Source organism: Punica granatum, chromosome 4, assembly GCF_007655135.1.
Source record: "Punica granatum isolate Tunisia-2019 chromosome 4, ASM765513v2, whole genome shotgun sequence".
In the NCBI taxonomy this organism is placed as follows: Eukaryota; Viridiplantae; Streptophyta; class Magnoliopsida; order Myrtales; family Lythraceae; genus Punica; species Punica granatum.
The window spans coordinates 9,016,644-9,029,044 of NC_045130.1; the positions used below are offsets into that span (position 1 = coordinate 9,016,644).

Sequence of the window (12,401 nt, forward strand, 5' to 3'; positions counted from 1 at the left end):
CGACGGAATGCATTATTCTGTAATAAATAATGGAAGGGACCGCAGAGGCTTAAGAAGAGAAGTCAAAGCACGTAAATGAATAGCAAAAACCACTGTTTCATTGCTACATGCGAAAGGCAAGAGCCCCTTCAACAATAATTTTGGCTCTTTTGAGAGTTCAGACTTAGAAAACTTATTTTTGGATAAATGATGAGTATATCAAAGATTTCATTAGTTTTTTTTTTTTTGCCGATCAGACTATTGATTCCATCGAAATCCTAGTAAATTTCAGTTGTACTTGCTCAACAAAAATTTTCATTTCTTTGAAGAGCGATGACTGAGATGAAATTATACTAATATGATGTAAGAACTAAGAAGTCGATTATTACTTGATGTTAATCATGTCTTATATGAACTCATTAATTTGTCCTTGTGCTATTTGTCTAAGCAGGAGGTCAAAAGGCAGTTTGGAAGGATTAGATCATAATTTAATTAAAAAATAGATAGAAACCCTGGCCCATAATGAAATTTTTTAAATATATAATTAGCATAATGAAAATATTATGGCATAAATGCTAACTGGCATCTTCATTTTATATATTACGGAGAAAAGTTTGAGAAGGAGATAGAGATAGAAGAGGCCATAGTCTGTCAGGATGCAATGTACCACGTCTGCAGTCCAAGAGCTGACAATTGATCAATCAACTGACATTCAACAAAAGAAAGAAAATAAATCCTACTAAAAAAATTTCCAGAAAAATAAATGGTCGTTTACTTTTTTTAAAATTTATTTTTATTTCATTTTCATTTTTCTTTTCCTTGTCTTAATTTACTTCTCAAAATTACTAATAATTTTTTACAATATTCAAACGGAAAATTCTTCATGAGAGTCTAGAAAGCAAGAAAAATAAATTTCCTAATTGCAATATAAATGCTATTTCTTCAAAGTAAAATTACATCAAGAAACAATTATTCAACAAAGTATTTATTGTGTCTGGCCAAAAATTTTTTAAAAAAATTATTGTTGGGTATCATTATGAGAAAATAATATTAATAAAAGAGTTAATTAACAATAGACATTATAGATTAATAAATAGATAAATTAATGCTTGGTAATAAACATATAAGATTAGGAAAAACTGATACATAATCAAATACAGGGAATCTCTTCAGATCAAAGACTATAACGAAATATGCTCGACATATCTTTCTGTAATTATATTAATATAATCTACTATTCTTATTTTATTTGCGATGATTTTCATTTGCCTTTTTCAAGATTAACAATGACTTTTCCTTTTTAGAAAACAATTGATGCAAAATCAATAATTTAAAAAGAAGAATCTGATTTTGTTGATCTGCCCTTATACAGTGGAGAAGTAAAAACCAAAAGACAAAATAAAATGTTTCTCTAAGTGATGTATATAATAGAGAATTGAAGAAGACAATTTACTTAGAAATATTCAATCTATTTTTTACTAGGTGAACATATCTTGGGGATCACCTATGGCGAGAATTGTTAATTTTCTCGTTTCTCCATTTCAAAAGCTATACGGAGATGTACAAGAAACTATTCAGTTTCATGTCAGAAATTAAAGCCACGAGCCGCAGACCAGAACTATATTTCCATCGGAACCACAAAAACAAGTAACAGGTGACTCGTAGCAAGACAGGAAGCAGACATCATCAAATTCTCAAACTCCAAAACATATGACAAACCAGAGACCACAAACATGGAACACTCGATTATGATGTAGCATTATCACAAAATACCACAAGTAAGGCCCCCCCGAAATACACACCAAAAACAAAAATCAAATTCTCAAGCCTCTGCGAGTTTCCTGCTCTTCGATATTTGAAATCAATCAACATTAACCGATAACACCAGGGAGTAAATACTTATTCATCATGTTCCAGATGTAGACCCTGACTTATTCGAATGAGGACTGCTTCCATCCCCCAAAGCTCTCCTCCGGGAGACCTCGGTCATATCGTTCCTATTTCAAATTTTCATGGGCATATGTTCGTGAATAACCTTCATTTTCACCTGAGATAAAAGATAAAAGTATATAAAGCTCAAGTTATACAGCTCTTACCTCCGGGGTGAAGGTGAGGCTGACTCTGATCTCCCCGCAAAACTCGTCGTTCTTGACCACATTGTAGGATGTAGCCGGGAGGCTTCCTTCCTCAAATAGTGGCTCCAAAGGTATGCTGGAAGGAGCAAATGTTAAATCACTAAGAAGTAAGTTGTTTTAACTCTCTTTTTATTCTGTCTCAATTCGCTAATAAAACCTTGAAATGTTAATATAACTACAGGGCTTTGAAAAAGAACAGAATACTTACGTTGCTTCCCCAACAAGATCATCGGATGTGCCACTGTCGCTGTCCATAATTTTCATGTTCAGTTCTGATACACTACCAGATACTGTGAATACGAAAGTCTCGTTCCACTCGGGTTCAGCCCCTTTCCCTGAATGAAACATTTTCAGCAAACTTTGTAAGAACATTTTTTAACAATTATGGTGAATGACCTCAGTTCTCAGCAACTTATCGTTAGGATTACAAATTAGAGCTCATTTGCAGAAAGAAAACTACATCTTTGATTTTCTTTAGATCTCAATGAACAACAGGTGTAATCTTAAAGTTAGGCTTCATTAATGGAAAAATGCATTGCTAGATATGAAAATTCATGCCTCCTCACCCGTGATCAAAATGAAAAGGGAATAAAGATCATTAATGAAAAAGGCTAAATGTGTAGCTCACCTGATGCAATGCTGCTCTTCTTCTCCTGAGTACGGCAAGTAAGAATGACGTAAGGGTCCATGTTACCTGTATCAATCAAGTTATAAAACCCGCATTGAGCACCACATTAATGATCAATCCTGACAAATGAGTCCCCATTTGTTTCATATAGTAGTTTCCTCAAGGGAAAACTGTCACATTGCAACCATTCTCCTCCATAAGTGTTTCCTTTCATGTTTGGATGGACCTCTGTGTGGCTCACGCAAGGCCACCGCTGCTAGCAAGGTCGAAACCAGCCAAGATCAGCCACTCCAAGTTCATTACAAGAATTTTCCATATTAAGGGTGGCAGCATGAGTAACGTTTGATCAAATTTGGACGCACAAACCAATTTTCCAGAAATTAAAACCGAGACCGACCTTGGTAGCTGACCAAGATGGGATCCGTCAACAAAAGCATAACACGCATTGTTGAAAAACGACTACGGCGAAAAAACAGAGCCTAAGTTAAACGTGATCTATTGCATTGCTCAGATCACCCCTCAACGGAGACTCAAAAGGATATCAGCGAATAACCATTCAATTACGAACTGGGTCCACAGTTGAGATTCATTCGCTTTAGATCTGAGAACAACAATTCGGGCTAAACTACCCTGAATTATTTCTGAGCTACAAAGCACCACAGTTGTTCATGGCAAAATCTAGTCGATATCTACGGACACTCCAGGACCTATCATTTCAATGAAGGTCAACCCCATTACCCTGGTCCCTGAGGACATCTGAACCGGCAAAGAAATAGACAACGCGTCATAGGAATGAGAGGCGAACTTACAGAGGAAATCTGTGTTCTCGAGACCCTTAGCGCTGATGAGAAGAACTTCGAGCTTTCCCTGAACCATGATGTGTTTCTTTTTGTTGGGGGGGGGGGGGGGTTGGGGTGGATTTGTGCAGCAGAGTCAGAGAATCAAAAGGGAAAGGTACCGACCCCAGAAGAAAAGGATGATCTTTTGGGGGCGAGGGGATCCTCCCTGAAAGATTGTCCCGGCTGTACGAGGAGGAGGAGGATCTGAGGGAGACGGAATGTCAAAAAGCGAAATGCTGTACGCTATTTATGTATGGAGGAATCCGTTACGACCAGCGCGGGGCAACCGGTCCGGTTTCGGACAGGATCACGCGGAGTCGCGGACAAGGATTCCGGGCCGCCGTCTTCGCTCGCACGAGGCCTTTGTGATTTTCTTGCGGAGCTCGGGACGGAGGAACCACGTGGGCGGTGTGGGCCCAACGGGGCAGGCCCATGTCTTGGCTTTTGCCTCTTCTGCTATCATGTCAGTCCATACAATTGCCAATTGGTGTTGCCCCATAAATTAATAGGATAGGGATAACAAGCAGATGAAACGCCCATATGGATTACTAGCACGTGACCTGCGTTACGCGCAAAATAAATATACTTTTAATTTGAAATTATAGTTATTTTAATACAAAATAGTTTTGTTTACGAATCTATTTGAAAAAATATTATAATATTGATTGATCATTAATGGAGGAAAATGAGATATAAGTTCAATGGAAGTTGGGAAAAAAAGAATCAATAAGAAGCTAAGCTGAATACATTATATATATATATATATATCATGTTATTCGGAAGTTTAATATATATATGTTATTTTATTCGGAAGTTTAATGGATTGACTAATTCAATTCGAGTCGGGTTACCTATTGAGAGATAAAATTCTCACAATCAATAATTTTATCTATTTATAGAACTCGACGGAGACCCCGTTCATTCAGGGAAAATAACTGCAGAACCCCTTGAAATCGTTGATTAAGCAGGGTACTTTTTGTATGGAGAACCATGGAGAGAGAGAAGGAAGGTGGAGAGAAAAAGTAGAGGTGGTGGTTAGAAAATGTAAATAGAATTATTGATTAGCTCTTTATCTTGTAGTTTTTATTTATAATTTTATTTTGTTAAGGACAATTTGGGGAGATATTGGGGAGACTTTTCCAGGACGACTTCTCATTCACGGAAATTTCCGGCTTTCTTCCATAAGACGACCATAATGGGCGCCGGATGATTAGCAAATCTATGGAAGCAAAAGACCACTTATGATCATCGATCATCAGAGGTCTCGTCGAAGACTGAGCGTGGTAAGAGTCTCATTCTTGACTAGCAAAGTGAAAGTCTTTTAAATCATCAAGTAATTTGATAATTAGAACTCAATCTCATTAGTAATATTATGACGTGCACTCGCTCGTAGGGATATTCATAGACAGAGTTTGGGACGGCTGAATCATTCCCAAATCCAAACTCTTTGAAAAGGATCCGCCTCCAAACCCATCAAGAATTTATAGGAAAAATCTCAAACCATTCCTCCTAAATTAGGTGGAAATCCATCTTTACATTAATGCACTCATATCAATTATAGAAGAACAAGAGCATAAGGGTAACTATGTGATAGTGTGATAGCTTGAGAAGATCGGTGCTTAATTGGCGGGAAGAGGCCGGAATAGAATGAAAATGATGAAAGTGACGTGTGAGTGCAGAGAAGACAAAGGAGGTAGAGGGAATAGAGAGAAAGGTGGAGAGAACATAAGAAGCAACGATGAGGGTGATCACTAATGCGTGAATCCTTATTGAATGGTATTTTGTAAAATTAACATATGAATGTGGATATTTTAATGAGTTTGGAACGGGTTTTGATGCCAAATACCAAACCTTTCCCAAATCCTCCCAAACCTCATAGGATTTAAACAAAAAATCTCTAAACTCTTTCCATGACCGTTGGTAAAACCCTTTTATTACCAATTAAGGTACAAACAGGGTCAAAACCCATTTGCTGAATCCCAATAATATTCTACTCGAGCGTAGTGTGAATATATTAAATGAACAGTATTTTATTTCCTTTAATTATTTGTGTTATTTTTTTCGATAATCTATTTATTTGTGTTATTACAAATGACTTGTAAGGTTTTTCATTAACCTATTTTTCGGTGAATATTCATTTTTTTGGTGAATTTTCATTAACTTATTTTAAATTTGTTTAGAATGGGAGGGAGGGATGTCATGAACGCATTGAGGAAAAAAAGAGGGATGCGAAGAGAAGTTTTATATTCTACGAGAAAAAGGTCTTTTGGCGAACTTTTTTTTGCCAAAGCTTAGCAAAACGTCGCCAAAAGTTCTGCAGAATGAACTTTAGGCCACGCTTGGCAAAGCATCGCCGAGAAACTTAGGAAAAATTTTAACATTGCAATATTTTTTTATAAGAGTACCTAAAGGCAATGCTTCAAAGTGTCAGCCTAGGTCGCTCTACACTGACGCTTTTAAGAACCGTCGACAAAGGTCCCCTTTGGCCGACTCCTTTTTTTAGCATCCGCTAAGGGGTGCCTAGGGCAACGCTTAGAAGCATCGATTAAGGTACCCTTGGTCGACTCTTTTTGAAGCGTCGACAAAGGTCCATCTTTGCCGACGCATTTTTTAGCGTCGACTAAGTGGTTCCTTGAGCGACACTTATGGGCTTCACCCAATGTACTCTTGAGCAGACCTTTTTGAAGGCATCGTCCAAGGCAATCATATGCCGACACCTTTTAGGGGTCGACAGTTATTGACAATAAGCTATCAACTTGTTGTCAGAAAGTAGCTGGCAATGAAAATGCATTCTTTCACCAATATTTCTTTAAAAAGAAGCAGAACAAACATTCACTAATTAGACATTAATCTCAACATACTTCATATACCAAAATGACCCGACTGATAGATTCTATAATACATATCCCTCTAACATGAGCGTCGTGTTCTAAAAAGGTTTCCAAGTAAGTTGTGAAGTAATTACTCTTGTACGAGACCCTAATAATGCGACATCTACTTTTGGTGCGTTGATTATAAATGATTTCCGCTCCCATACCATGAGTCGGGAGAGGTCTCATAAAGCTCAAAAAAGTGGTGTTATGGTTTTCGCTGCTGGCAAATCATATTATGCGACGTTGTCCAAGTATGTTCGATTTGGACTATTACGGTGATTTTTAAGTGACCATGTTTAGATGTGATTGGGTGGACATTAATTTCTTGCAAGGTCTGTATATAAACGGATTAAAAGTTCGTTTAGAAGATGAGGATGATGACATATGTGCAATGTGCTAACTTAAGTGTTTTTTTTGTTTTCAGTTGGAGTGCCCATACTTGACTATACTTTCCCTTTATAACTTTGTTGATATATGTTATAAATTAAACTCGAATTTGTTGGTTGTACTTTTACTAGTAGATATTGGTCGGATGAAATCATATAGCAAACACATATGGTACTCTGGCAATGGGTGAGGAAGGAGTTGCCATTGGGCGAAAGGGATTCATTTCACCAAATCACAAGTCTATAAGCTTGTTGCCAGCTAGCTAATAGCGTGTGAATTGATCAAAATTTTCAAAAATCACCAATCTGACAGCTTGTTAGCAGCTTGTTAGAAGGCAACTATTGTAATGAAAATGCGTTCTTTCACCGAGTGTCTTGGGCCACGCTTTTGGAAGCTTCGGTCCAAATGATACTTTTGGTGACCCATAAAAGCATCACCCAAAGTCTTGATTTTTTTTTAAAAAAAATAAAACCCTAGGCAAAAAGTTCCCACCCATCGCCTAACCAAATTTCCAAAAACCAAATCAAATCTTTTTTTCCCTTTATCTCTCTCACTTTCCCCTTCCTTTCTATCCTCTCTTAATACTTCTTCTCTCTCTTTTTATTTGCTCTACTTTTGATCGAAAAAGGGAAGCTTCGCCGACAACCCCCGTTTATCGGAGCTACAACCTTCCTACATACCATCAATACCGAGAAGAGGAGAGTTGTGTCTCATCCTTCTCAGACGCCTCGCCCGTCATGGCTAGCTGCGACTCTAGCGGGATGGTCATCGAGGGAGCTTGGGACTGCTAGTTCGCAGGAGGGGAGGAGAAATCGACAGCGTGCAATGATATGGTGTAATGGGGGTTCCTAGCGGCTGGTGGCTTCTCTCCCTAAAGCTCGCCCTAGTGGCTCCTCCCTATAACCCTGAGCTCGCCCTGGTAGCTCCTTTTTACAACCCTAAGCTCACCCTGGTAGCTCCTCCCCATCTCTTTACAGCCTTGAGCTCGCTTTAGTGGCTATTCCACCTAATGCTCCTCTTCTCCGACGTTGCTCAGCAGCTCACAAATCAGGGCAACTAAGTGCTCCTTCCCTCTTTCTCTTTAACTTGGTATATGTGTCTTCGTCTCTCTGAGGAGGATGAGGTGGAGGACGGAAGAGTAGCAGGTTTGTTGTCTTCATCTTCGTCTTCGTCTTCGTCTTCATCTTCGTCTTTTTGTCAACTGGTTGGCAACGATAAATTGTTTTCCATTGATAACAAGTTGACATCTTGTTGTCTTTTTTTCGATTTGGTGATGCGGCAATAATGGGTGACGTGGTGGAATGTGATTAGTACATGTGGCGGAAAGATTTGAGAATAATGATATAGTTGTAGGCGAAAATTGTAAAATGAAAATTTGAAAGATTAGAAATACTATGGGTAATATATGTAAACAATGGACTGATGTGATTAAAAGTTTATAGGATCTAATGGCTAAAATTAATATTTCATCATGAAATACAAGTTAAGGTTTCATTGTAGAATTTATGGAGTATATTCTCAACCTTTTCTGGGTGAAAATATATTCTGACCCTTTGATTTTCTTTTTTTTTTCCCCGGATAATTCTGACCCTTTCCTTACATCTTATGGACTTGGCCAAAGATACCACTGACCGTTGTTTTTCTCGGATAAGTACCCCGTGACCTTGACTACACGGCCATGTTTATTCCTCAGTTTTATGGATTAACTAGGTCGAAGTGGTCTTCAGGGGCAGAACACAACTTTGTAATTAGTGCCTCCGGGGCAAGTGAACATACTAGTTGCGTCATCTCTGGGATAGCTATAAGCATCGGGGCATCGGTCCTTGAAAAATCTCGAGTAGTTGGTGGGCCCGCAACTGCCCGAGGAATTGCAGCAGTACTCGTTCGTCTTGAACACGCGGCACGCGCCATTGCAACCCCCATCGATCTTCAGTTCGTCCGGGCACCGGCCGATGAACCCGATCACTCGGTTGCACCCATCTAAGGTAGATAAGCAGTTGAAAAGGGGGATGCGGTCACCATGTTTTGGCCCATAGGTGTTTCAATGGCGTCACAAATACATATGTAAAATACAATAAAATTGGATGGCCGCTTACGTGTCGATGGCGTGTCATTTACGTGGCGCTGACGCGTTCATAAATTGAAACTCACCTTAAATATTGATGACGTGTCGTTGAAGTAACATGCTTATATTAGATTGGTTTTCTTTAAAAACCGATTTTTATGATCCGATTTGGTGATGTGGCGATGATGGATGACGTGGCGGAATATGATTGGTACATGTGGCAAAATATTAGAGAATAATGACATAGTCCTATAGGCGAAAATTGTAAAATGAAAATTTGAAGGACCAAAAATCCTATGGGCAATATATGTAAATAATGGACGGATGTGATTAAAAGTTTATAGGATCTAATGGCTAAAATCAATATTTCTTTATGAAACACAAGTTAAGGTTCCATTATAGAGTTTACCGAATATATTCTCAACCTTTTTTTGGTGAAAATATATTCTGTCCCTTTCCTTTTTTTTTTCCCTGGATAATTCTGACCCTTTCCTTACATCCCATGGACTCGGCCAAAGATACCACTGACCGGTTGTTTTCTCGGATAAGTACCCCGTGACCTACACGGCCATGCATATTCCTCAGTTTTACGGATTAACTTGGTCGGAGTTGTCTTCAAGGGCAGAACACAACTTTGTAATTAGTGCCTCCGGGGCAAGTGAACGTACTGCTCGCGTCATCTCTGGGATAGCTATAAGCATCGGGGCATCGGTCCTTGAAAAATCTCGAGTAGTTGGTGGGCCCGCAACTGCCCGAGGAATTGCAGCAGTACTCGTCTGTCTTGAACACGCGGCACGCGCCATTGCAACCCCCATCGATCTTCAGTTCGTCCGGGCACTGACCGACGATGTCTGCAGTGCACCGGATCACTTGGTTGCACCTATCTAAGGTAGATAAGCAGTTGAAAAAGGGGACGTGGTCCACTGACACACTTTCTCGTCCCGGAATTAAGAGATTCCAAGTTTGATTCTCACCAAAGGAATTACCTGTGCCATTTATTTAGATTTCTATTTCGTTATATCTGGCCATGAGTAACTCTTTTGTAATCGTAAAGAAAGGTAGACAATGCAAGCAGCTGGTGTATTTCATGAGATTTAATCTTCAGTCGGCATATCCATGTCAAGAGGTGGTTTAATAATCATGTCAAACAGTTGACATTGTATAAATACATATACATGTGTGTGTGTATATATATATATATGTATATATCGTCTCTACTCACCGGAGGTGGAGCTGAACTCCATGGGTACGTTGAATCCATCAAGAAGTGACAGGTCGATGAAGTCCATGTTATTGAACTGGCTGAGAGCAAACTCGGCCAGTGTGTTCGGCGGAGTACCGTAATCCTGGCACTGCAAGAGTCCCCAACAGTCACCGGTCGTACACCTGCCCATGCCGGAAGCGTTGAACTGGCAGCCGGTTCGGGCCCAGATTCGACCCCCGGTTGTGCCAGCAGGGACATCCAGGGCCCACATCTCACCTTGGTTGAGACGCCTGCCGCCACCCGGGACTGCAGCGGCCCAAACCGTGTAGGGGCAGTTGTTCCTGACACCAAACCGGGCCGCATTGGCCGAGTTCAGGAAAATTATAGAAACAGGAAAGAAGGATATGTACAGATTTGTGAATAGACTCATTTTTGTTCCGTTTGGAAGATTTTTTTTTCTGTTGTGTGGTTTTGTGAACCATTGCCAGGAAATTTATATAGAAGGGGGGGCGGCATTGACTTGACTTATTTGGAAATTTCCATATAGGAGGCCCCATCAGTCTAATTGCTTTCCCGAGGAATTTTCCAATTTGGAATTACTGTGATTTTACTGCTCGACTCCTGTTATTGAAGTCGTCAGAATTTTTAAAACCTGATAGTATTTAACATGCTTCTGTTAGGATTTACATACGGGACTTTCACGAAGGCCGGCCGACCGAGACAAATAGTACGGGATGTGGGAGATGATGAAAACATGATGTATTGAAATATTTCTGAAAATTAATCAATGAACCAAAAAAAATAAAAAAAAATGGATGAACTTACTTCATTCATATAGTTGCGGGCAAAAGTAAACTTCATTCATTTAGTTGAAGGAGAGTCATATATAGAGTTTACGGTCATTTTGGTCTCTGAAAGATTCGTCGGCATCACATGATAATATTTGTAATGCTTAATGGCTGTGCAATTACGTCGTGCTTTCGTGACTGTGGAGTAATAGAGGACATTCTATGTCGGTTATATCGACTGTATCATGTTTCATATACGCGCATGTATTACATATATGAGAATAATTTCGCGTCTGTTCATACTGATTAAAAAATAAATAAATAAAAATAAAACAGACATGCCGCAATGACTTTAGGTCAAAGACTGGTATAATAATTGTATGAAAAGAAAAGTCCCGTTCTTAATTTCTCTCCGTAATTCTCACGTAATTTCTCTTGGTATTGACCCCGACTTGATTAATGTGTCCCACCTTGCTAAGCCAGAAACATGCGAAAATATTAGGTGACACTATGACATACCTGATTCAATGTACGCTATCTTGTAAAGATGAAAGTCCTCAGTTTCCATTTCTTGTTCCCATCTCATGTATCTTTGATTAAAGAGCTGACAAGGGTCCTAATAAAAAAGTAATGGCTTATGTTTTTTCCTGTATGTATATGCGCACACACATGTAATTCCTCTTTCTATCCTTTCCTTTTCTTTTCCACAAATACAACAAATTAAAAACTTATTTCACTCCACTGAAAAAGAAAACTTATTTAAAAAAATTTTCAAAAAATTCATAAAAACTAACAAATTAAAGTATGAAAAATCCTTAAAAAATATAACTACTCTATAAAAATTCACAGAAGAGTAAACAAAAAAACTAAAGATTATTCAGAAAACTTTTAAAAAATAAAAGTAGCATATTCAAATATAAAAAAAATTGAAAGTACACTAATATTATAAAACTAGTTGAATACACGTGCATTGTATGAGACCATAAAAATAAAAATCTTAATTGTTTTGGTGCAAAAAATATTATTTATATATACATAAATTTAAAACTCATCGGAAGAAATTAAGATATTAGAAATATGTAAAAAAAAAAAATTAAAATATGTGAGCAAATACATCAATCAAAAGAATTTCATGCAAATATGTGAAAAAAAAATTGAATGAAAATATGTGAACAAATATATCAACCAAAGAAATTGATAATCTCCAAGTAAAACATCATAATAAAGTTAGAGAAAATCCGATGAAGAAATTTTGAAACGAACAAATTGATATAAGAACAATATTGATGCTGGATGGGCATGCAATACAATATATATATATATATATATATATATAGTCCACATAGACATCAAGCATCTTTGCAAACAGAAATATAACAGTAAAGGTTTTGATGTAAACGATAGCTGCCAATATATAATGAATATAACTTGTTATGTGAACGTCCAATATATGTTTTCAACTATATATACGTTAATATATCAAACAACTATACATGTAAGCCA

The 12,401-nt window shown here is 38.1% G+C and overlaps 2 protein-coding genes across 2 annotated transcripts; both read right to left on the minus strand.

Moving 5' to 3' along the window:
• Positions 1 to 1,567: 1,567 nt before the first annotated feature.
• Positions 1,568 to 3,960, minus strand: LOC116202288 (elicitor-responsive protein 3). Its single transcript, XM_031533792.1, has 5 exons — positions 3,552 to 3,960; positions 2,743 to 2,808; positions 2,323 to 2,449; positions 2,076 to 2,190; positions 1,568 to 1,976 (listed from the first exon to the last, which is right to left on the minus strand). Exons 1-5 carry the CDS (start codon positions 3,616 to 3,618, stop codon positions 1,911 to 1,913), a joined length of 441 nt encoding a protein of 146 aa, XP_031389652.1. The 5' UTR covers positions 3,619 to 3,960; the 3' UTR covers positions 1,568 to 1,910.
• A 5,275-nt stretch (positions 3,961 to 9,235) lies between these two features.
• LOC116203286 (protein P21-like) lies at positions 9,236 to 10,585 on the minus strand. Its single transcript, XM_031534961.1, has 2 exons — positions 10,129 to 10,585; positions 9,236 to 9,892 (listed from the first exon to the last, which is right to left on the minus strand). The coding sequence occupies exons 1-2, from the start codon at positions 10,538 to 10,540 to the stop codon at positions 9,522 to 9,524; spliced, it is 783 nt and encodes a 260-aa protein (XP_031390821.1). The 5' UTR covers positions 10,541 to 10,585; the 3' UTR covers positions 9,236 to 9,521.
• Between the last annotated feature and the right edge of the window lie 1,816 nt (positions 10,586 to 12,401).

What these genes read in the sequence shown, in the direction of transcription:
- LOC116203286 (XM_031534961.1), bottom strand. Translation starts at nt 10,540, where the DNA reads ATGAGTCTATTCACAAATCTGTACATATCCTTCTTTCCTGTTTCTATA. An exon ending in GGAGTTCAGCTCCACCTCCG is followed by an intron (nt 9,893 to 10,128) that starts GTGAGTAGAGAC and finishes TAAATGGCACAG; the next exon opens with GTAATTCCTTTGGTGAGAAT.
- LOC116202288 (XM_031533792.1), bottom strand. Translation starts at nt 3,618, where the DNA reads ATGGTTCAGGGAAAGCTCGAAGTTCTTCTCATCAGCGCTAAGGGTCTC. An exon ending in CGAGAACACAGATTTCCTCT is followed by an intron (nt 2,809 to 3,551) that starts GTAAGTTCGCCT and finishes TGATTGATACAG; the next exon opens with GTAACATGGACCCTTACGTC. An exon ending in GATCTTGTTGGGGAAGCAAC is followed by an intron (nt 2,191 to 2,322) that starts GTAAGTATTCTG and finishes TGCTCCTTCCAG; the next exon opens with CATACCTTTGGAGCCACTAT.